The sequence below is a fragment of the Nasonia vitripennis genome, chromosome 3 (genome assembly GCF_009193385.2).
Source record: "Nasonia vitripennis strain AsymCx chromosome 3, Nvit_psr_1.1, whole genome shotgun sequence".
In the NCBI taxonomy this organism is placed as follows: Eukaryota; Metazoa; Arthropoda; class Insecta; order Hymenoptera; family Pteromalidae; genus Nasonia; species Nasonia vitripennis.
Genome location: NC_045759.1, coordinates 21,624,960 through 21,648,427, shown reverse-complemented (window position 1 = coordinate 21,648,427; position 23,468 = coordinate 21,624,960). Strand labels below are relative to the sequence as shown.

Here is a 23,468-nt window from a genome sequence, read left to right as displayed (position 1 = left end):
TCGAGAGCTGATGCGGCCGAGTTTGCGAGAGAGAAAAGAGGAGAAAAAGTCCGGTATAAGCCGAAGAGAGGATAAAAAGTATAAGCAGCGTATAGTGTGAGAACTAGAGAAATATGTGTTCGAGATTCCTGGGATTGTTCAAGGCGAGGGTCCCAGGGGGTCGCGCAGCTCGACGCCTCGGACCACGCCTTGACTCGCGCGAACGCGCGCCGCAGTCATTCTTTTGACTATTACGACAAAAGCCGCTGATGCTCTCTATGCGTACGGACAGAGCTGCTCTCCGCACGACGATTTTTCACTGTCCGACTGACTGCAGCGGCGGCGCATAACGAGAGGCTGGTTCCTCGTGTAATGTGGGACGTGAAAAGTTTTTCCTCGCCATCTACCTGCAGTGTGTGCCTGTACTAATTCCCGGTCCGGCTGCCGTTAAGAAAAAAACGACTCGTTTCCGATAAGTGTATTCGGGGGGAGAGAGAGAGAGAGAGAGAGAGAGAGAGAGAGAGAGAGAGACGGAGAGAAGGTACTGCCCGAGGGCCGGCAGCGGCAGCAGGTTTCAGCTCCTCTTTCCGACGACTTGACTTCTTCATCTCTCGTGTGTGATATTCGGCTAACGAAGCCGAACGGCCTCTTCCCTGGAAGAGAGAAAGAGAGAGACTATATAGCGCCCTGCGTGTCGGACCAAGGCGGCTCTTTTCTTACCTGAAAAATCTCTCTCTCTCTTTGCCGATGTAGAAGCCGAGTTATAATATAGCGTGCGAGAGAGAGAGAGAGCTCGGACTGCGGCAACAGAGCTAATTGAGTCGAGAGAGTATACGCGAGGAGGAGCCTCGGGTTTCGTAATGCAACTACTACACATGCCAGAGCAAGAGAGCGAGCGAGGAGCACCGCAGCGATAAAGTATATTATTCATGTAATCTGATTCGCGCGCAGTATACACAAGCGAGAGACTGGCCGAGTTTACACATAACCGCATCGCTCGAGTTGAGATTAAGTCGTCTGGAAAATCGGCCTCCTACGGTCCCGCTCAGCGCGCGAGACAATCAGCGCGCCGAACCCAACCCCCCCCCCCCCCCCCGACAAAAGCCGCCCGCCGAATATATAAGCCGTGCCTATTGTCGCGCGGTTTTGTTCCCTCCCGTATACATACACGTACACTACTCGCTTGTCTTTATTTTGTTTTGACACAAAAGAATAAGAAATAATAATAAATTCGATCGCGCAAAAGCATACAGCAGGTATATAACCGCGCGAGCGCGAGAGAGGAGAAGCAGAGGTGAAAAAAAAGCGAGTAAAAATGTATAAAGGGAGAGCGAGTGGGGCGCACCTGACCAACTGCCGGTCATGTCGCGGGGGCCCCTTGCCAAGCGCTATCTCATTGGCCGGACCCCCACTGCAGGTGGTACACACGGGGAGCAAGGAGACTGCAGCGCAGTGATCGGGCCCCAAGCGAGGGGAAAGGGAAAGGGTTTCTTATGTACCTTTTTCGCGTTTTTTGCCTTCCTTTTGCGTTCCTGCGCGCTGCAGCATCCGACCGGCCTCCCGGGACGCTGCAGCCGCCCTTTTCCATATACTCTCTCGCGGCCGCAGAGCGGCTTTCGACGAGCTTCTCTCTCTCTCTCTCTCTCTCTCTTTCTCTCCTTCTGCCTCTGCCTTCGCTGATGCCTCGCTGCTGCAGCCTCGGCTCGTCGATGATGAGTCTATTTCGAAGAAATTGCTGGAACGCCAATCGCTCGGAGTATTTAGCCGCGGCGCGGACAGCTCTATTCCTCCGGCTGCTAATGCCTCACTCTCATACTCCATTATGTGCGCGATGCGTGCGGATTACCTTCTTTGGGGAAAATTGTTATCGCGCGAGCGCGTTATTGTCCGAGTGCGAGAGAGAGAGAGAGAGAGAGAGAGAAACAAAAGTGGAATGACGAGCGGAAAAAATAAGAAGATGAAGAAACGGTCCGGGAGAATGTCTAAATTAACGAGTCATCCTCCGCGCGCAGGCTGTTTTTCTCTCTCTCTCTCTCTCTCTCTACGTTACTTTGCCCGCGCGCGAGAGAGAGAGTATCGAAAAGCCATAAAGTCATCCCGCCATCAATTATTTTTTCTTCTCTCTCGGGGCCCCTCGGGGCCCGACCTCCTCTCTCTCTCTCTCTTACACGCACGCGCGTATCGATACACGGCCCCCCTATAAATATTCATACCCGCGCGTATATATACGCGAGTCGAGTTTTGAGAGAGAGAGAGAGAGAGAGAGAGAGAGAGAGAGAAAGAGCGCGCGAGAGCCGTGGCGGCGTGACGGCGTCAAAGAGTGAGAAGCGCTGTTGATATAATGTCTTAATTTGCAAGCGGCGGCGGCGGCGGCGGCGGCCGCTCTCCGGAAATTCTTGAATCTCGACTCTCCGCCGGTCACTATCGCGCTCACGCTCACGCGCGCGTGTGTGTATATTGGGTTATTGCAAGAGAGCAGCGCGGCAGGGCTCAGCCCGCGGAGAAGTCGTAAGTAGAAAGAGAGAGAAAGAGAGAGAAAGAGAGAGAGAGAGCCCGCCGCCGAGACAGTCCCGACACCCGACTGCGAGTCGGCAACTCACGAGCTGTGTGCGCGCCGATGTTGCGATGTTGCCAGCTCGCCCCGCGTGTATGTATATGTGTATTATACACACATCGGCAACACACGAGAGAGCTCTCTTTCTCTCTCACTCGCGGGCAGCTCTTTTTTGCGCCTATACTCGACGATGCGCGCCCTTATACACATAGCTCGTGTACGTACATCTTTACTTATATACCGGTGTACCGAGAGATAGCGTGCGAGAGAGGCAGGACGGAAAGCACACGATCTCGCGGCGATCTCTCGCGCGAGCGGAGTGAAAATCGGCAGCGCGACGCTGAAAGAGTAATTAGGTGTGGACTGGAGCGCAAAATCGAGTAAATAATAATAGAGCGAAGGCTGCGGACGAGAAGGAAGCGGAGGGAGAGAGAGAGAGATGAGGAAGAGAAGACGAACGAAAGGGGGAAGCTGATGCTGCTTTGCTGCGTGCTGCAGTCCCGAGCGCGAGTGAGAGAGGGGCCGACGAGTCGAGGACAACCGCAACGAGCCACCGACCAGTTAATGGCTCTATAATGCGCAGCTCGTCCGCGAATGACGACGCCGCCACTGTGGGCCCCGGTCCCACAGATATACGCGCTGTACGCGCGCGCACACACACGCGGACGAGACTTTTAACCTACAATAACAAAGTCGTCTCGCTCTCTCGACTAGTGTAGCTACTGCTGATGCACAAAAATAATAACGAGCGGGAGGAGAAAGTGGAGAGAGGAGCCCGGAGAAGTAGGGGAGGCAGGAAGAAAGCCCGACGACGCAATTCGAGATCGTGTACAAGCCGGCCGAAGAAAGCTCGAGGACAAGGCGACAAGCGCGACACAGCGTCGGCGGAAATCGGTGCTTAGGTCTTTTCAAAGTCTCGGATTGCATGCGCGCAGGACCTTCTTCACGTCTCTGCTCGTCTTCTTTTTCAACGTCGCGCGGCTGCACTGCACGTGCCCCCCTGCTGACGGCGGTGCACCCTGCAGTGCCTGCGGACCGCGCGTCGCTCATTTGGTCATTTGCACTGACCTCAGTTATCTCTTCTTTTCAGCGTGGCGATATATCCACAGGCTCGTTTCCTTCTTTTTCTTCTCTCCCGCTAGCCGCTCTTTGGCTTTTGGCTTTTTCCCATTAACCGGCATCACCGTCTACACGCCGTAGGCAGTCGCCCTCCGACGCCAGGTTTCTTCTTACTTATCTGCGCCTCGGCATCTCGTCGTCGCTCGCCTTTTCTCTCACTTCTCTTCACCAGCCGCGGGGACAGAAGAGACACTTTCAACGCCGCCGCCGACGACGCCACGCGACAAGCGATAACTTCGTTACGCCGGGGAAATTGTTAATCCGGTTAATCGCCTTCGCTACGCTGCGTAAGCTTGTTTGTACACACTCGCTCGGTCGCGCGCGCGTTTCTATATAGGTTATGTACGCTCACTTTTTTGGTTATACTTTTTTCCATTCGTCTTTGTCAGCCGCGTCAAAAGTTATACCGATTACTTATTCCCCGATACTCATCGACGTGACGGCGTCAAGTCTCCGGGGATTAAACGGGATTTGAAAGAGAGAGAGAGAGAGAGAGAATAAAGAGACCAGAATTTATGTGTGGGAAGGAACGCGGCCCGCGCGTGTGTCTCCGGGAGTTTCGAAAAATATCGTTAAATTCACGCGGCAAACTTGCTCCAATAGTCTAATCTTTGCGGCGAGGCAAAAAGCAGGCTCTTTTTCTCGGTATTAAGAAGTGACTAATTTAGGAAGGTGTGCGCGCCTGCTGCTCTTTTTTGAATACTTTTTATTCATGAAACATACCGAGAATCTCATAGCTAGCTTAATTTATTGGCCGGTGCGGTTTCTTCTCCTTTTTATCCTCCTCATCAAACCGCCCGAATACAGTTGTCAGGAAATTTTAGTGTGAATTAACACTCAAAAAAGGAAAAATGCAGCTTTTTTCCCGCCGTTGCATTTTATAATTCTTATATTATGTACAGGTTTATATGCTACGAGTGAGATCGATGTAACACGACGCAATTAAGCGCGACGGTTAACAGATGAAGACATTCGCTCGAAGCCATTAACTCGCGGCGGACTATTATTATAGCGCGCGATCTCTGAAAAATGAGCCTAAACGCCGTTTTCCATTTAAATACACGTAAGTAGTGTACAAATTAGTCCCGGTAGGGTATAATTTTCAATTGCCTGCAACGTCGCTCATCGGTACAACCACGTATCACTGAGATCCGCTGAAAATACTCGTTTTCCAACTGCCTCGCGCTCCGAGTATCTTTAGAAGCGCGCGCGCAACGTTTCATCATTGCAACTTTATTTTTTCGATACTACCGGGATGCACTGACGTAAGGATCGATTTCGCTGTTTAAATAATCGCTTCCTCGACATTCTTTTCTTCTATGTATAGCGTGAAAAATTGCTAGTTGGAAATCGAACGACTACATTGAAGCTTTTTCAAAATTATTAATAATATTGTAAATGTCAACAGGCTCATTTGCATCTTAACGCGAGTGTTTTTCTATCAGCTTCAGCGCGCAAACACGAGCGTAATAACTCAAACACATCGGTTTCGAAAACTCGGTTTGTTCTACAAAGCATCGGTCTCGCCGATCCGTGTTATTATGGGTGAAAAAAAAAAAAAAAAAAAAAAAAAAATTAATAGAAAGGGTCGCGGTCAGATTGTAAGCTCGAGCGTCCGACTATAATGACTTTATCATCTTCGATCTCCGGCTCTTCTCCGCTAAATACGTGCATTTACAAAAATCAGTTCCCGTTTCTAATAAACAATACACTTTCTAACAAGCTATCGATGAATCTTTAATAATAGGAAAAACACGTTTTTCCTCCAAAATTTCAGTGTATTAATTCTCCGAAGATTCAGCTTCCCTTTTGTCAACGCAAACACAAACAATTCCCGACGATCCAGAAGTTCTTTGTACATCATCAATAACAAGCGTCCAGACGCGCATAGCAGTACCTGCACCGTATTCTCCTCGCAGCCGAGCGCACACGTAAAAATGCCGCTGCTGCTCCAGAGCAGACCGTATCCTCTTGTTCGATCTCACCTCGGCGCTACAAATTACGTACAATGACTCGTGAAACGTTAATTTTCACGTTAAATTAATCGCTCGCCGGTCCCGATTCCTCGTAGGACTTTTCGAACCTATACAGCTCACTGCAGCCCTCAAAATAGAAACCTCGAGCGAACTTTCGTCACGCTCGCGCGCGGCAGCAGCAGCACAATAATATAATGCGCCCTCCGGAAAAAATCGCTTTTCCCTCGGCACTTCCCCGGAAAAAAGGAGGAATAAAGATCGTTAAGGAACCTTAGCATTCGCAATTGTAGCCGCGCGTGCAACAAAATTTGCTGACGTTATGCCCCGTAAATGCCCCGACCGCAATGCGGTCGAAGTCGGTCTCTTATGTAAATTCCCGGCAAAGCGAATCTATACACATATTCATAATACGGCGACGCCTGAAATAAGTCGCTGCGGCGGCGGCGGCGGTTTTCGAGATTATCGAGCGTGTAAATAGGCGCTGATCGACAGGTAGATCTTTATGTACATACTCGCGTTATAACGTTATAATACACACGAGGAATCCAGTCGAAGCCCGATGGGCAAAAAACGCGTTCCGCGGGGACATTACGCAACGGCGAGTCTCGCCGGGCGAAAATGTTATTCGATACAACAAATAAATAGGATAAAAGGATGAAATTGGGTAGAGAGCGCGCTCGGCAGCGGCAACGCGAGAAAGTGCCGCGAGCTGAAGAGCCATACGAGAGAGAGAGAGAGAGAGAGAAGGAAGGAAGGAAGGAAGAAAAAGGGAGGCAGTACTCGCGAAGAGTGGGAAGCGGGAGGCAGAACGCGCGAGCGTTTGCGCGCGGGGGTGGGGAAGGCCCGTGAGGGGAGGGTAAAGAAAGCCGAGCGGCGTGTATAGTGCGCCGTAAAGTAGTGGGGAGGCGATCGCAGTGGTGCTAGTTGAGTTGTCGAACTGACACGCGCAGTCTCTGCGCTCGCTCGAGAGAGTACCTCCTCTCTCTCACTCGCGCCCCCACCATATACCGGATCGGCGTATACGCGGTAGTACGAGAGAGAGAGAGAGAAAGAGCGCGAGTATAGCTCATTTAGACTTTTCCCTCTGCTCTCCTCTAGCTGCCGCTCTGCACCGCACGCCCACCAACCCTTGGCGCAGTACAGTACCGGAGCAGCACTGCAGCAGTGCGATCAGCTCGGTAGCCGAGTTCAGTCGCCGTTCGGACGCTGCAGAGACGGATCATCGATTTTGACCGATCGCTCACCATCTCTCACGGGAGATGTGCCCTCGACGCAGCGGCTATGTAACGACCTGGACCGAGAGTCCTTGCCGTCTGCACAGTTGAGACGAGATAGAGTTAGAGCGCGAGAGAAAGAGTTCAGTTATAGAGTTCGGTTCTTCTGTGACAAGTTCAGTGTGTTGTTCGGTTCGGTTGAGTTGAGTCGAGCAGCTCGCTCTCTCTCTCCCTCTCTCTCTCTCTCTTCCGCAGGCACGATGCCGGAGAAGGAAGTGGCCTACCACCAGGAGACGTTCTCGCTGCTGCCGCCTCCGCCGGCGCCGCACCTCAACCACCCGCACTCGGCCTTTCACGCGGCGGCCAGCTTCCAGCCGCACCATCCCTCGGCCTTTCAGCTGCAGACTGGACCGTCGGTAGCGGCAGCCGCCGCTGCAGCCGCGGCCGCTGCCTGGGAACATCACGCCGCCGCCCTCGCCTACAACGCGCTGCCTCCGCACCCCCCGTAAGTACTTACGCGAGTTTTATTCCGCTCGGCTTTTTTACGATAAATATCGTCCAATCTATCCGGCCGTCTCTCGCTTGCGGATGTCCTCAATGTGCGCGCCATGTGCTCTCGCTCCTTTCCGAGAAAGTCTGTCTAACTCCCCCTCCCTACGCCGCGCGATCGTCGTACGCGCAATTATACACACGCGAGCGTGTGTGCAGCACACAAGCCGGTGCAGGTTATGATGAGCTTGTTATGGTAGCCTTGTTTGTCCTGGCCAAACAAATTTCGTTGTTTGTGCTGAAAATCAGCCTCTGTTTGCGCTTCGATTACTTACTCCGCGGAGAGGAGGACCTTGTATGTGTGCGCGAGCCAACAGAGCTACCGCCGCTGGCAAATGTTTGCTCTCTCTCTCTCTCTCTCTCTCTCTCGCGACTTATTGACAATTCACACTTTATGCTCCCGAGACTCGTCTCTAATCTCCCTCACTCTCCCCCTCTCTCTCTCTCTTTTTCTCTTTTTCGCCGTCCTCGCGCGCTGACAGACTCTCGATTCATCGCTCCGTCAAATGAATGACCGGCTCTGTGTGCCCGGTCTCGACTCTCGCTCCCTCGCTCGTCATCGAGGATAAATTATCGAATTTCGCATATTGTCAAACGCACGGCAGCCACAGCGCTCGTGGAAGCGATTTATGCCTTCATCCGCGAGCGCTCCTATAGAGCGAGAGAGAGAGAGAGAGAGAGAGAGAGAGAGAGAGAGCGCTGGTCCAGACTCTCCAGACGCTGTGCGCCGAGGTATTTTTGAACCGGTCCCTCCCTCCCTCGCTTCCCCGAAAAAGTCCGCTCGACGACGACGTCGTTTCGTGCGCTCGCTCGCAACTCGCTCGCGCCGCAGCAGCAACAGCGGCAGTCCTCGCCGAGTCGTGAAAAGGGAGGGAGTCAGATGCGAATGCGATAAAGATAGAAACCAAGCGAGAGAGAGAAGATGCGAGATAAGGAATGAAAGATGAAGGTATATACACACGTACACCTATACACATACAGAGAGAGAGAGAGAGAGAGAGAGAGAGGGCAGTGAGAGCTGAGAGGAAATCGATTCTCGGATTCGCGATCCTTATCAGGGGAGAGTCGCACCAGACACAATGGATTATTGATTCCCCGCGCCGCGCTATTAATCACTTTATTAGAGAGAGAGTGAGAGAGAGAGAGAGAGAGAGAGAGAAATGAGCAGCAGCAAGCCGTGTATACACCGAGGGACTGATTCTACTCGTAGTAGTAGTAGTAGTAGGAGCAACAGGTGGCTGCAGTGTGTACCTGTTGCGCGCTCACCCCTCAAACTCTCGGTCTCGTATCCCGCGCGTGTATATCTATATACGCTACACGCACGCACAATTAAGCTCGCTAGTTTATTTAGATATAACCCGGCTGCCGGTGCTCCGCTCGCGGGCGCGGGCGCGCGCGAAAAAAGCCGTCCGAGCAATGCGAAGATCAGGAGGGAGAGAGAAGCGAAGAGACGCGCGTTTTTGTTGCTCGTCGCGGACGCTCGCAATTGAGATCTGCGCACTCGAGACGCGAAAGCGTATACGCTGGCAATCCCACAGTGTTTCTTGCGCCTCTCTTGACTCTCTTTCTCTCTCTCTCTCTCTCTCTCTCGCTCGCTCGCGGACTGTCGTCCTATACCTTGTCTTTCTCAATTGGAGGACGAGAGCGGGACCATTGTTCTCGGAAAGCTTGTGTGTACGGCCTCGTGTTCTGCTGCTCGCGATTCTGCGTCTGTGTCGTCTCCCTCTGTGTGTGTGTGTGTGTGTGTGTATATGCGAGTATGCTTATACGTGTGTATACGAATGTGTGCATCGGCGACCGGTCCGATGATGACGATGTCACTCGAGTGGGGCATCTCGCGCACAGGGGAGAGGGAGAGAAAGAGAGATACAAGCGCCGATGGCCAATGACCCGACGACGCCGCCGCTCGCGCGCGCCCGCGCGAGAGCGGAGGACGACGAAATTCGTTCGCGTTCAATCTCTCTTTATTGGCCGGAATGAGAGCTGCGCTTTATTTTCTCCGCGCGCGGAGAGGACGACGACGATAAAAAGCAGCAACATTCTACCCGCTGTATACGTACACATACACGCGGGCGTGGGAGGCTGGTTATCCGAGAGAGTTTAGATGCTTCGCTGCGCGCGAGAGAGAGAGAGAGACAGAGACAGAGAGACGCTGCTGAGGGAGAAACCGGTAGTAAAGTTATTCGAAAGACCTGGGCATTCGAGTATCTCTCTCTCTCTCTCTCTCTCTCTCGCGCGCGCGCGGGCGCGAGCTCAGCCCCGCTCGCGCGCGATCTTTACGGATAAGAGAGGTGTAACTTACTCGACATAGTACCTCCTTTTTCTTCTCCGCTCTTTCTCTCTCTCTCTCTCTCCCTATCTCTCTTTATACTTACTCTTCTCCTCTCTGCGCTGTGTACACACAGACACGCACGCGCTTTCGCTCAATCCTCATTACGCCTTTATACGCGCACACGTATATATACTCGCGAAAGAGCACAAGCCCCCGAGTCCGTAGGGCAGCTGGTGCGCGTGCTGCATCAGCGCTGGAATTTTCGGAGTATAGAGCGCGCGTGTGCCAGCCACCTGCCGAAATAACGACTTAATTCGCGAGCGAGCGAGAGAGAGAGAGAGAGAGAGGGCCCCGACGAGCTGCGGAGAAGAAGAAGCGGCGGCAGTGAGGAGAGAAAGAAATTAAAAGAGCCGAATGCAGCTCGCGCGGCTCGCTCATTCCCGGAATCGAAAAGCCGAAAAGCCCTGCTGCGGCTCAATTCCTCTGCCGATATATACACACACACACACGCGCGTATATCTGCCTCTTTTTCTCTCTTTAGCTGCGCTCGCGCGCGGGGGGGGGGGACTATGCTCTCTGTCCTTGGGAGGGACTCGTTTTCTGCTTAGCTCCCGTGACCTTGGAAGCGGAGCATCGGCGCTGCTGCTGCCGGCCAATGAAATAATTATCTTATTACGGCTCTATTACGGCGCGATCGTCGCCGCCGAATCGTTCGCTTAAAAGAGAGCCCGGAAAATATCGGACTTACCCTCTCTCGTGGATGATGTATATAAACGCGATGGGGGAAGAGAATCAGCGGAGAGAGAAGCGGGAGAGCCCTCCAAGGTGGTCTACAATTGCAGTAATAACTCAATTATCTTCTCTCTTCTCTGCTCTCGCTTCTCCGCTCTCTTTCTCTCTCTCTCTCTCTCTGTGTGCTTTCACGTATATACACTCTGCACACAGCGATGGGCGCGCGCAAACGCTGCGTTTTCATCTCTCGAATCTCAGCTCGCGCGCGCGCCTTTATAGTAAACAATCGCGCGCGCGCGCTCGCGACATGCCCCTCGTTAGACATTTCGTCGAACGGAGACTGTATGCGATATGATCGCGTGCGCCACTCTCTCAGTCTCTCTCGTGTCCCTTCTTCCTCTTCTCCTTCATATACGTGTATATACGTACGACGATTGGTCCTCTTTTGTTCATTAGCGCGTTTCGGCAAAATAATGCAGGCAAACTCGCGCACATAAAAGGGCCGGAGGCTGTCTCGTCGGGCCGCGCGCAGCATCGGCGTGCGGACAGAGCCGAGGAATGCAGGAAAAAAATTCAAACATTGCGCGATGGCTAGAGGCAGTCGGAGAGAGAGAGAGAGAGAGAGAGAGAGCCTTCTTCGCTGCTGCAGCGCGAGAGTAAGACATTGAGGATCCGAAGGCACCTGCGCGCGCGCTCACTCACACACAGCGCTGCAGCAGACACACACGCATACACAGCTTTGGGCTGCTTTTGCTCCCTTCCTCCTCCGCCGCGCTGTATATACGCTGCTAAGAGAGAGAGAGTGAGAGAGAGAGAGCGAGAGAGAGAGAAGAGAAGAAGGCAGCAGCAGCGCAAGAGCCGGCTGGGTGGTCCTACCGCAGTTCAGTTCTCCTCGGACGCGCCTCAAGTCAGCACCGCGAGTGTGTCTCCGTTCCGTTTCGTTGCAGTGTTCGCCAAATCCGTTGAGTAAAAAAATTCGAATACGCGCACATCGAGTGAGAACTCGTGTGAGAGAGAAACACAATGTGTGGAGAAACGACGAGAACGTCGAGGACAACGAGAGCAGCGACAACGTGCAGCAGCAATAAGAGGCCACGTGTGCGAGGCGCCGAGTCGGTGAGTCGGAAGAAACGCGCGGAGAGAGAGAGAGAGAGAGAGAGAGAGAGCTGCTGCTTACACAAAACAAAAACGCCGAAAGAGTTTAGACGTTTGAATAGCGCGCGCGGCGAGCGACATATGCACGCGCTCTCGCGCTCGAGCGAGCAAGAACTTTGGCGCTATAATTACCGCCGCGAATAAAAGTATAAAAACACACGCGCGCACACAGAAAGCGAGCGAGCGAGAGAAACACACTGGAATGTGTTCCAGGCTGAAAGAGAAAAATTGTTGTTTGGCTACATAGAGAGAGAGAGAGAGAGAGAGAGAGAGAGAGAGAGAGAGAGAGAGAGGAGGGCTAAGCCCTACGCTAAGGCCGGTCACGAGGTTCCTGCGCGCTTTGTTGGTGTGCGCCGACCAGTTTTCTACTCTCTCTCTCTCGCTCGTCCGCGCGCTCTTTGTGTCTGCAGCACACAGCGCGTTTCGTTCTTAGGCCCGAGCGAGAGAGAGAGAGAGAGAGAGAGTGCGAGTATATAAGCGAGGGACAAAAAAGAGGCTGCGCTTGCTTGCTTGCTTGCTTGCCTGCAGCGCGATTCGACTCGGCCAAGCGCGCGCGCTGCATGAGAATATGACTTTTGTTTTTCCTCCGCGAGCGAGCGAGAGAAAAAGCGGTTCTCTCGAAGAAGAGAGAGAGAGGAGCAGAGAAGAAGGTAGAGAGAGAAGCGAGAGTCACTGCTCGATTATATCTGTTGGCGGTAATAACTTAATCGAGCTTTAGGCATGCGCGAGCGCAGAGGGAGAGAGATTGCGCTCTGCACACGTGGGCGTCTCGGTGCTGCAGCTCATTTCGCAGCCCTCCTCCTCTATGCGAACGTGTGTGTATACGTGTGTGCCTTCTTCCTCTCGCGCGTCTTTATCCCGAGGGGCCCTTGTATTCTCTACCTCTCCTTCGTGTTCCTTCGCTCTCTCTCTCTCTCTCTCTCTCTCTCTCTCTCTCTCTCTCTCTCTCTCTCGCGGACGTGGGAGGAACGCTTTCTTTACCTTAGCTTTCTTTTCTTCTTTTTATCCGCGCGCGCGCCCGGAGGCGGCGGGGCAGCCGAGAGAGAAAACATTTCACTAAAGCCGAGCATCCCCCTCTCTGAATTGCAGATTGTCGGGTAGCACGAGTCTGGCGAGTCCATCGAGAGGCAAGGAGAACGGCTCGGCCACAGCCGAGCAACCTGGTGAGAGCAGCAACAGCTCAGCCGGTGGGACGACCGAGGCGAGCTCGGCAGCGGCCGCGGCGGACTTTCTGCGCCGTAGTCATCCACTCTCGGAGCACACGGCTCAGCTCCATCCAACCTATCGGCTCAACTACATGGACCACCTCTACCACCAGCTCCAGCACAGCCCCAGCGCTTCTTTACACGGTGAGTCTCGCATAGGTGCAGCATATATCTATTGTCTCTCCCGTTTATGCGGGCAGCCGAGGATCCGCATCCACCACTCGCCCGCATTTCCGCCTGTCTCATGTGTGCGCTTTTTCTCTTTCACCAGGACTGGGCGCTCTGGGGCCGGAGTACCTCCTGCACGCGGCAGCCCCCGGCAGCACGTTAGCCTCCTCGGAATTTCCCTTCTCGATCGACGGTAAGAACTGCTCCTGCTGATTTCTATGCTAACGTATGACAAAACGAAGAACGAGCGGAGAGAGAGAGAGAGCTACCTACACAGCGAGCTCGTTAGTGCCAAGCGACACGACCTCATTAACACCGGCTCGGAATTAACCAATTACTTTTCGACTGCTACCCGTACTCCCCCCCCCCCCCCAACCCCTCCCACGCCTCTTCTTCCCCCTGTGATACACACACGCCTCTCGAATTCATTAATGCCGATAATCCCGATGCGAGCCCGAGAGCAGCCCTAGCAGTACCGATTCCGAGTATACCGCATACTCCGCGGCGAAGTCCCACAAGTTAAGCTCTTAATACCCCGCGCCACCGGCCGGCGAATTATGCAAATCGTCGGATTTACAAACGGGCTGCTCAATTATCTAGAAAATTGCGGCGAAATTCGAGTATGCTGCCGCGCAGCTCTCTTCTCTCTGCTATTTCGCGCGCGCGGTTGCGGTTTTCGCGACCGCAGCGAGGAACACGCATCGCCTTGTAATAATAATAATAATAATAATAATAATAAGAACGATGCGTAATGCGCAGGTTCGAGACTGGGCAGTCCCCGGGCCTCGGCGATACGAGCCAGTCGCAAGAGGGCACTCAGCAGTTCGCCCTACTCGGATCGCTTCGACATCGACAGCATGATTCGCTTCAGCCCCAACAGCCTTGCCTCGATTGTCAATGGCTCCAGGAGCAGCAGCGCCAGCGGAAGCTACGGACATCTCTCTGCCGGTTGGTATCAACTTACATATCATAATGTTTTGCTTCGCGCGTAATTGCGCGGCTGGCGCGACCTCGACATAGCTTTGCGTGCGAGGCTCTATATAGCGGCTAAGCAGACGATTTACAGTCTCCGAGTGATTAGCTTGGAGACCATTGCGATGCCTCGCACGCAGGGCAGCGCCTCTCTCTCTATCTCTAACTTGAGCAGTACAGCAGTGATTGAAAGAAATAAGCGGCGAATTGGTATGCAGCCGACACGGCTTGCCGGAAGTCCGAGGGAGGTGCGATTCGACTGTCAAAGCAGTGCGCGTCGCTCTCCGTGTGTGTGTGTGTTTTCGCCACACTCGCGCGCACCGCACCGTTCGAAAACACGCTTCGATAGAATCTGCAATAAATACGTTCTTTTAGCTCCGATTCCACGTGTGCTCTCTTTCTCTTTGCAGCGATGAGTCCGGCGTTGGGTATGCATCCCGGCATGGCGCCGCATCTGCAGCAGATCCAGGCGCAGTTGCTGCGCAACGCTGCCGTCGCGGTTCTCCACGGCCACCCCAGTCCCGTTCACCCACACCTTCACCCGCACTCGCACCCACCGCACCCGCACGCCCATCACCATCCGCACCCCCACCCTCACGCTCACCCTCACCCGCACGCGCATCCGCATACCCAGCTTTACCCCGTGTCCAGCCACGTGCTGCCCCCGCACACGGCAGCCCCCACCGCGCCGGCCCCCGCGCCACCCAAGACCGAGATCCCGGCGTCGGCTGCTGCCGAATCCAGCAACAAGTCCGTCACCGCCGAGGCCGACACCTCCTCCAAGCGCGGCAGCAGCAGCAGCTCCAGCAAGGTTAAGCGCGAACCGGCCACCAGCACGATACCCGCCGTGTCTCACCCCCAGGGCCTCAGTCCCAGCGACGACCCCCGCGACGAGCCCGAGCCCGGCGACTTCGTCGAGACCAACTGCCACTGGAAAGACTGTGGAATGGAGTTCGCCCACCAAGAGCACCTCGTCGAGCACATTACCGAAGATCACATCAAGAAAGACAAGAAGGTCTTTATCTGCGGCTGGGAGAACTGCTCCCGCGAGGAAAAACCCTTCAAGGCGATGTACATGCTCGTCGTGCACATGCGAAGGCACACCGGCCAGAAGCCCCACAAGTGCACGGTAAGTTTCCCGCACTGATTGTTCGTTAGCTTTTGTTTTTGTCTTGTGTGGGGATGTACTAATTCGAATTCGCTTTGCAGTTCGAGGGCTGTCAAAAGGCCTACTCGAGACTGGAGAACCTCAAGACCCACCTCAGGTCCCACACGGGAGAAAAGCCCTACACTTGCGAGTATCCTGGCTGCCACAAGGCCTTTAGCAACGCTAGCGATCGAGCGAAGCACCAGAACAGGACACATTCCAACGAGGTTCGTACACATTTTTCGCTCGATGCTTACGATCTCGATCGACCGAGTTTATTCACGTGCTGCTCCTTTCTTCTCCGCAGAAACCGTACGTCTGCAAAGCGCCGGGTTGTACCAAGCGCTACACGGACCCGTCCTCGCTGCGCAAGCACGTCAAGACGGTGCACGGGCCCGAGTTCTACGCGAACAAGAAGCACAAGGGAGGCGGTAACGGTGACAACCCAGGCAGCGACGAAGCCGGTCATGGAGGTCACAGCAGCCCCAGCCGCAGCGAAGATCTGCACCCGAAGACTCCCAGCTTGTCGAGCCCCAGTGTCAAGTCCGAGAGCGAGGCCAACAGTCCTCCGAGTATGATGAATCAGCACGGCAGCCCGTTGTCCATGCACGCAGCTGGCTGCACCGAGGACGGCTCCGGCATGGTCATCCCCGGTGACAACGTGCTCCTACAGCCGGATGGCAATTGGAACGAGGAGCCCGAAGACCTGGACATCGCTGACTTGCCGCTCGCCATTCGCGCCATCGTGAGTTCTGCTTTTCCATACTCTCGTTACGCTCTTTCTTCTTTTCCGCTGTTTCACGACATTCTTTGCTCGTGTAGGTTGGCGGATTGGACTCGCACCAGCAGATCCCAGCGGGCTCGCGGAACCGCTTGAAGAATCGATTGGGCGCCAAAGCTGGCTCGATGTCGCCCGCGTCGCTGATGCCGGGCTCGAATCTGCGCGTGAGCCGCGGTCTCGGCGATCTCAACAGGCGCATCACCGATCTCAAGATGGAGGGCGGCGCGACTACCAACCGCCAGACCAGCCTCTCCGATCTGCAGCTCAGGCTGCAATCCAACAGCAACGAGCCAAGGCGCGATAGCAACAGCACCGTCAGCACTTACTACGGCAGCATGAAGTCCGCGGACTTTGGCAGTAGCCGAAGAAGCAGTCAGGCCAGCGGTGTCAGTGCCATCAAAGGTCCAGCTTTCGGACCGGGAAGCTTTTACGATCCCATCAGTCCAGGCACGTCCAGGAGGAGCAGCCAACTGAGCACCGCGTCCACGAGATTTGGCAACCTTTCCTCGCAGTTGCAAGTACCCTACTCGACCAGCAACCTCGTCGTTCAGACGCAGAACATGTCCCTTCAAGTAAGTATACGAACGTGGTCGATCTACCTTCTGACGCGAGTATTTCCGACGTGATTACTAAATCGCGTTGATTAATTTGCAGAGTGCACACAACAATCCAAACGAGTGGGCGATGCCGAGCCACTGCGCTCAAGGGGCAACAAGTGATCGTCGCATGTCCGAGCCAGCTCGCGGCCACCAGAGCCAACGCGTGTCACCGCCGATGCCACCGAGGCCGCGTTCGGCGCAACTGCCGGATCTTCATCCCAACCAGGAGGTCGTCCTCGACGAAGTCGGCGAAGGCGAAATGGTCGAGAACAAGCTCGTGATTCCCGACGAGATGATGCAGTACCTGAACCAAGTTCAAGCAGGCGGCAGTTCGCAATTCAGCTACCGCGGCAGTCCACTGCCCAACTGCCGATCTCCCATTTGCACGAATCCCCAGCACTGTATGCAGAGATCACAACCTCAGTGCAGTTACAATTCACAGTGCTACAACCCGTCGAACCAACAGAACCCGATGCCCAACCACAACAGCAACGGCATCGGCTCACCGGCTGACTACAGTTCCGTCGGATCTCCTTACTCTCAGTGTCCAAACTCTCGCATGGGCCAGACTCCGAATTACTGCCCAACACCGAACTACGGACCTCAGTCGTGCTCGTCGCAGCTCGCCCGTCCGGGACAAGTGATGTCGCCCAGTGGCTCGCACTATGCCCCGAGTCAGTTGAGCGAGCAACCCATGACGTCTCCGGCCGCCGGAGCGTTGGCTCCGCCTCAGGGAATGCAGAACCCTCATCAGAACAGTGCACAGATGAGCCGAGTGAACTGCCATGGCCAAAACGCCGAGCACAATGGCTACTATCCCGGTTACGGCTGCCAGACTCAAATGGGCCAGAATTGCGCGGCTCAGCAGATGCAGGCTCGCCCGATGGGACAGCCTTGCTCTCCTATGCATCCCAGCATGGGTCAAACCTGCGGACACCCGCCGAGAGCTCCCAGCAACGGCAGCAGCCACTGTCAGCCCATGTCTCCAGTCTGCCAGCAACAGATGCAGCAGCAGATGCAAGCCAACCCCCGACCCATGTCCGGTCATGGCATGATGCAAAATCAGTGCGGCATGCCGAAGCCGATGAACGTCATGACTCCAGTCTTGAGTCCTGCAATGTCCGACCAGTGCCCGAGGTCCGTCGGCTCGCACTGCTCGCAACCGAGCCTAGCTAGTCAGAATGCTGCGAATTCAGTGCACCCCGCAGACATGCAGGTCCAGAGTCCCTGCTCGCAGATGTCCACTGGAAGTTGCGTTCATCCGAATCCAATGGCCAACCATCGCCCGATGAATTCCCAGAACATGTACCCCAAGGAAGCCCCCAAGACCTGCCAGTCCAACAACTGCCACGCGCAGTACAACTGCTGCCATATGCACCAACATCAACAGCCTCAAGGTCAGCAGCAGCGAATGAACGGATGCGGCAGCGAGTGCCAGTGGGCCTACAACAGCGAGCAATGCTGCATGGGTGGAACGGCTCACCACGGGCACGGAGCCGCGGGACACGTGCCAGAGATTCAGTGCCGTGACATAAGCCAGTCCCAGGGATCGCCCATCAAGCCTCCTCAAGGCATGCGCCAAGACTCTTATCGCAGAACACTCGAATACGTGCAGCAGTGCAGAAATTGGTCGGGCAACATGTTGACTCAGGCTCCCGAAGCGAGCGTCTCCAGTTCGACGCACCCGATGCAGTTGCCACAGCCGCTGCCCGCGAGCGCCAACATGATCGTTAACGACATGACCTCCTCTCTAAGCTCACTGCTCGAAGAAAACCGGTATCTGCAGATGATCCAGTGATCTCACGCCTTAACTTTTCTATTATTATACATGCATTTTTTACGGATGCCTTAACGTAGGAAAGAGTTCGATCGGTCATTTACACTGGTAGAAGCAATACTCCTGTAACTCTGCCTTTATATATATATATATATATATATATATATATATATATATATATATATATATATATATATATATATATATATAATATGTATATTTTTTCTCTCATTTATATATTTATATACACAGTAACGCGAACCAGTGACGAATATTTTTATAATGTTAGGAATTGTGAATAATCAAGTGATGATAAGAAGCCATAAACTTTTAAATCGAAATTGTGTAAAAAGAAAAATCTGCATTCGCAATATTTTTATGTCATGTTGTCTGAGTAATTGTTTAGACGAATAAGGAGATGAAATTGAGATTATTTGATCGTAAGTGAATATGCATGAAAAAATGAATTTCCTCAATTTTTTGAACGACTTTCAACAATGCGACGACGTAGACTGTGATATGACTGGAAAATCGTAAGCGGCGCGGCGCAGTACAATATTTAGCGGCGTGTGAATATAAACGAAGAAGATGTAGCTTTTTCGTCAAGGCCAATATTAGCTCTTAAGTAAACTGTAGATAGAACTGTCGTGTAGAATGTGTAGTAGAACGTGTAGGAAGACTTTTTATACTTACTTACATTAGTTTAGCTAAATCTTTGTAAAATCCGCGAGATTCTTTTAAATCAAAGAGAGAATGCCTAGATACTTAGATCTGAATCTATATCTGTTTTTGTTATGAGAGTATGTTTTGTACGAATTTTATTATTATTATCTATTTAGGCGTATATCGAGCTCTCTCTCTCTCTCTCTTCTTCGCGAGAGCCGACAGTATATTTGTGAATACTATAAATACGACTGACTATTGTAATTGTAGTTGTAAAGCGCGCAAACGCGTTTGTGAAATACTTTTAGACAAATAAAGTGTGCCTTACAAGCGACTGGAAAAGTTATTACCAAGAGATTGTTAACTATTTAAAGAAATAAACATTGTGACAAATCATTCGAATAAACACCCGCTTACCATTATTTTTCACGCAGAGAACAATAAACCCGTAGTACTCGCGCATCGATTTCTCAAATTTCATCATTTATTTCAATATAATATCCACGTAGATAAAAAATTCACGAATAATTATTTCAAATACCAGATGCATATATAAATGTCCAAATTACAACATTCAAGTGATGGTAGTTAATCCGGAAGACGATTAAAAAATGAATAAAAAAGAAAGTGGAATTTCAAGCAGGAAATCATCTTACAAGGTACGGCAATAAGTTAAGAGTCGATAACGAAATGGTACAGGAACGAACAAGATGGAGAGATGTAGTCGACGAGCAGCTCGTCTTTATTCCGGCTCAGCGGCGGCACTGTCATTGTCCTCCTCGAGTTGAGTCCGCAGTCGAAACGCGGGCAGAACGTCCGGCATCGGCGGAGCCGCCGGCGTCGATCCGTAAGTCTCGTGCAGCTCCTCGAGCCTCGAGTTCAAAGCGGAGCCCCGTCGGTTGGTGTCGCTGACCTTTTTCACCAGCCACTCGGCTTGCGCCTCCAAGTTTCGCAGCCGCTCGGCCCGAGCGTCGAGACGGCTCTCGTGCTCCGACGAGCTTGAATTAGTCGATGCCACGGCTGATGTGTCGCTAACTGGCTTATCTTCTGTTGCAGCGCTCGGAGAATCGTTCGAGGGACCTATGACAAGTGGATTGCCGAATTGCACGTTCTTGACCGGCAAGTTGGTCTTATCGGAGGGAATCGGACCGATACTGAAGACCGATACGATCGGAGTCGGCTGTGGCGCGAGCGTCTGCTTATCTGGAGAATCATCGGCGTGCTCGGACTCGGTGCTGGAGATGAGATTCTGGATGACGTTGGTCAGCGCTTTATCCAGCGGATCGAGCGTTTCGCTCGTGCTCGGCGAGTCCTATAGGAGGAAAGTCGAGAGAGAATTATTGATCGATTTATCCTTATCGATATCGCTGCGCCTCGTATGCTCCTGTAAATATTAGCACCTGAGATACGGAGTTATTTTCGAGCTGCAAGCATTCCGTCGTTGCTTCGGTCGCTTCGGTCACCTCGGTCACCTCGCAGTTTTCCAGTTCGGGCTCGGTCTCGGGTGAGGGGCTTCGCTGTCCGGACGTCGAACACGAGGCTGTCTTCGGCTCGGAGAGCTCGGTGTCCGTCGGCTGCTCGGATTCCGTGTCAGGTACTGTAACTGGCCTTGAGCCATCCTGCGACACACAAAGTGCTCGCGTTAGCGATCGCTGTTTCGGAAGCTTTTCTATATATGTTAATATAAGTTAAAAAACGAGGGCTTTACTTTTCTCGTGGTTCGCCTTCGGGGGTTCATTCGAACTCTCGACGACTGGACCTCCTCGTCGGAGTCGTCGTCCTCCTCCTCGTCCTCCCTCTCGTCGCTGAATCCACTTTCAGCGCTGAGGAATGCGGAGCGTTTTAGTATAGGGCGACGAGCAAAAAGCAAAGATTAAGAGGTGCGATCACCTATTATTAAAGGAGTCACTGTGAGTAGCGGCGGCTTTGCGCGCGGCGAATTCTCTCCTCAGACTCCTCCACTCGATTTCCGTGTTTGTGTTTTTCTGCCTCGCCGACTCCCACTTCTCTCGGCAGTACTCGAGTTCCTGCTTCAGCTCCTGCAGCATTTTCCTTTTTTGCTGGAGCTCGTATCTCAGAATCTTCTCGTGCGTGTGCAGCTGCTGGTGCTGGGCTTGCATGCGGCTGACCACGTTCCACGTCTCGCTGAGCTCGTCCGAGACGGTGGACAGTCTCTTCTCCTGTCGAGAATTTAAGTCTATTGTGAATTGGCTGAAAAATTTAACGTTATCAATGTTATATATCGCGTACCTGTTGGGACAGCTTGCCCTCGAGGTGGGTGTTGAGTTGCTTCATTCGGTTCATCTCCTTCTCGAGGTGCTTCTTCTCGAGAATGAGCTCTTTCAGTCGAATGTACGTCTTGCTGACGGATATGACGAGCCTCGGACCCTTGGGCGTGTCGACGGACTTGTAGCAGCTATCCGGCGTCGGTTCCTCGATCGCCTGTTCCCCCCCAGCGTGACAGCTGAGCAGCTCGAGCAGGACTCGCCAGACTTTCGGCAGGTTGTCGGCGATGCTCTGACCCTGCTGCTCGAGTTCCTGCACCCTCTCGTCGTCCGCGGACTCCTCGCCCACGGCGTCGACCTGCTCGATGATGTCGAGCAGTAGCTTGGGCAGAGCCGCGGCTTCGGCGCCGTTCTCCTTGGCGATGCCGCTGATGAGGTCGTGGTTCTCCTGGAGCAGTCGAGTCAGTCGGTCCAGGTCCATCTGGGCGGACGAGGCGCCGAGCAGCATCTGGCTGAAGAGGCCGTTGATCAGAGACATCTGGTTCTGCAGGTCACGGCAGTCGGCCTTGGCCAGGCCCAGCTGGGACTCGAGGTTCAGGATGTCCGCGGCCTGTCCGTCCATCTTGTCCTGGTTGCGGCTCAGCTCCTCGTCGAGGCTCTGGTTCTCCTTGCGGCAGTTCTCCAGCTTCAGTTTCAGCTCGTGCAGTTGGCGGAACGAGTGCTCCCTCAGCTCGGCCAGGATGCGCGCGCGCTCGTCCGACAGCTGCCGGGATCGGGCGACGTCGGCGCCCTGGCGGTCGAGCTCCTCTTTGAGCTCTCCCCAGGGCTCGTCGCAGGGTTCGGCGAGTCTCACCACCAGCTGGGCCAGTCGGTCTTTCAGCAGGTTCACCTGCTGCTTACGCAACTCGAGGCTCGCGCGCGTCTCCTCCGAGAGCCGCTTCAGCGAGCCGACGCTGCGGGCCAGGCGCTCCTCCGTGTCCGGGCCGCTCTCCAGCTGGAAGCGCAGGTCGTCCGTTCGCTCCACCTGCAGCCAGAGCTCGCTCATCGCTTGCTCCGACGTCTGCAACGCGCGAGTGTCTTCGATTATTAACGAGGCATTACCGACGGTCGGTAAAACAGGACACACACGCACACACCAATATCTCATACCTTTAGCAGGTCCGCGAGCCTGGAGGCTTCCAGCCGTTCGGAGGCACTGCACCCGCAGTTGTCGTCGGCGAGCCGCTCGGTGCTCTTGGCCTGCTGGAGCTCCTCCAGCGTCTTCCTCGTTTGCTCGTGGGCCGACTTCTCGGACTCGAGTTCGCGCCTCAGCCGGTCCATCTCCGAGGAGATGTTGGCGATGGCCCGCTGGCGAGCCTCGCGCTTCAACACCAGTTGACTCCTCAGCTCCTCGACGCTCTCGCTGCTACTGCCACTAATTGGCTCTCGGCTGCGCTCGGCCCTCGTCGACATCTCCCCGATGTCGCGGGTCAGCCGCTCGGTCAGCAGTCTTTGCTCCTCCAAGTCGTTCGCCAGTCTTTCGTTTGTCGCTCGAGACTCGTCCATGCGAGTCGTCAAGCCTTGGATCTCTCGCCTCAGGCCCATCTCGATTTTGCTCGTCTTTTTCGTCGTTATTGGCTTTCGCCACCTCCTCGCCTGCTTGTTCGCCGCTACCGTGCCGCGCGCCTTGCCTGTAATGTCCATCCGAGCGATTGAGAATAAAAATTATCCATCGGACGAGTAAAGATAAAAAATAGATAGGTGTATACTCACACTTGGTGCAAGCGGCAGCCGGGTCAGGAGCGGAGAGCAGCAGTCGGTTGAGCTGGCCGAGGCTGATGTTGTGCGCCGCGGCAAGCTGCTCGTTCGCGGCCGCCAGATGTGCGACGGTCCTCGAAAGCTCCAAGCTCATCATCTCGTGTCTATTTCTCGTTAACGTTGCGCTCGTCGTGATGATAACGGCCGATAATATCGCATGTCGCACTTGAGCCCGCGCGCGCACTTAGTATACCCTCCAAGGGTCTATACTATTCACTCTTCGGTATAGAAAAACGACGAGCTTTTTCTCGGAGGCACGTGAGAGCGCCACGCCGTTCGACGACGTACTGCAGCGACGTCCCTCGCGCTAGCCAGCAGACCGTCGCCGCGGCAGCACCGAATTTCGCTCGCGCGCGTCGCTCTCTCTCTCTCTCTGCCAGCTCCGTTGAATTCGCTTTGTCTGCTGCAGCCGCACGTGACCGACACCGATTTAGCCAGTGCCGTCTTTAAGGCAGGGCCCGCAGGGCCCTGGCCCGAGGCCCCGAGGTAGGCAGGGGCCCCACAATTCTGAAAATTTTCGATATACAACAACAAATTTTATAACATAATAAGAAAAATATCAAATCACACACTTGGTAAAATAG

The 23,468-nt window shown here is 53.8% G+C and overlaps 2 protein-coding genes across 5 annotated transcripts in view; one reads left to right on the top strand and one right to left on the bottom strand.

The window, feature by feature from the left end:
• Window positions 1-6,585: 6,585 nt before the first annotated feature.
• On the top strand, window positions 6,586-18,355 carry LOC100118465 (transcriptional activator cubitus interruptus). 2 transcript variants are annotated; one of them, XM_031927463.2, is made up of 9 exons: window positions 6,586-7,347; window positions 12,640-12,899; window positions 13,027-13,116; window positions 13,683-13,871; window positions 14,306-15,024; window positions 15,105-15,269; window positions 15,350-15,787; window positions 15,865-16,395; window positions 16,478-18,355. In XM_031927463.2, the coding sequence occupies exons 1-9, from the start codon at window positions 7,103-7,105 to the stop codon at window positions 18,218-18,220; spliced, it is 4,380 nt and encodes a 1,459-aa protein (XP_031783323.1). In that variant the 5' UTR covers window positions 6,586-7,102; the 3' UTR covers window positions 18,221-18,355. The 2 variants fall into 2 exon arrangements, with proteins under 2 accessions (XP_031783323.1, XP_008203460.3); XM_008205238.4 differs by lacking the exon at window positions 6,586-7,347 and adding an exon at window positions 11,272-11,511.
• Window positions 18,356-19,258: 903 nt separating this feature from the next.
• Window positions 19,259-23,468, bottom strand: part of LOC100118427 (myosin heavy chain, non-muscle) — a 16,703-nt gene continuing 12,493 nt past the window's right edge. For all 3 annotated transcript variants that reach the window (XM_001602344.6, XM_032597963.1, XM_032597962.1), the window contains exons 2-8: window positions 22,840-23,391; window positions 22,237-22,757; window positions 21,113-22,147; window positions 20,753-21,042; window positions 20,571-20,685; window positions 20,263-20,481; window positions 19,259-20,174 (exon numbers count right to left, since the gene is read on the bottom strand). In XM_001602344.6, coding sequence (XP_001602394.1) covers window positions 19,605-20,174; window positions 20,263-20,481; window positions 20,571-20,685; window positions 20,753-21,042; window positions 21,113-22,147; window positions 22,237-22,757; window positions 22,840-22,981 — 2,892 coding nt within the window. In that variant the 5' untranslated portion in view covers window positions 22,982-23,391 and the 3' untranslated portion in view covers window positions 19,259-19,604. The remainder of the gene's footprint in view (window positions 20,175-20,262; window positions 20,482-20,570; window positions 20,686-20,752; window positions 21,043-21,112; window positions 22,148-22,236; window positions 22,758-22,839; window positions 23,392-23,468) is intronic.

Bases quoted from the DNA above. Each gene is read 5' to 3' on its own strand.
- LOC100118465 (XM_031927463.2), top strand. From the start codon at position 7,103: ATGCCGGAGAAGGAAGTGGCCTACCACCAGGAGACGTTCTCGCTGCTG. The intron at 13,872-14,305 runs GTTGGTATCAAC...TTCTCTTTGCAG, and splicing joins CTACGGACATCTCTCTGCCG to CGATGAGTCCGGCGTTGGGT. The intron at 15,025-15,104 runs GTAAGTTTCCCG...TTCGCTTTGCAG, and splicing joins AGAAGCCCCACAAGTGCACG to TTCGAGGGCTGTCAAAAGGC.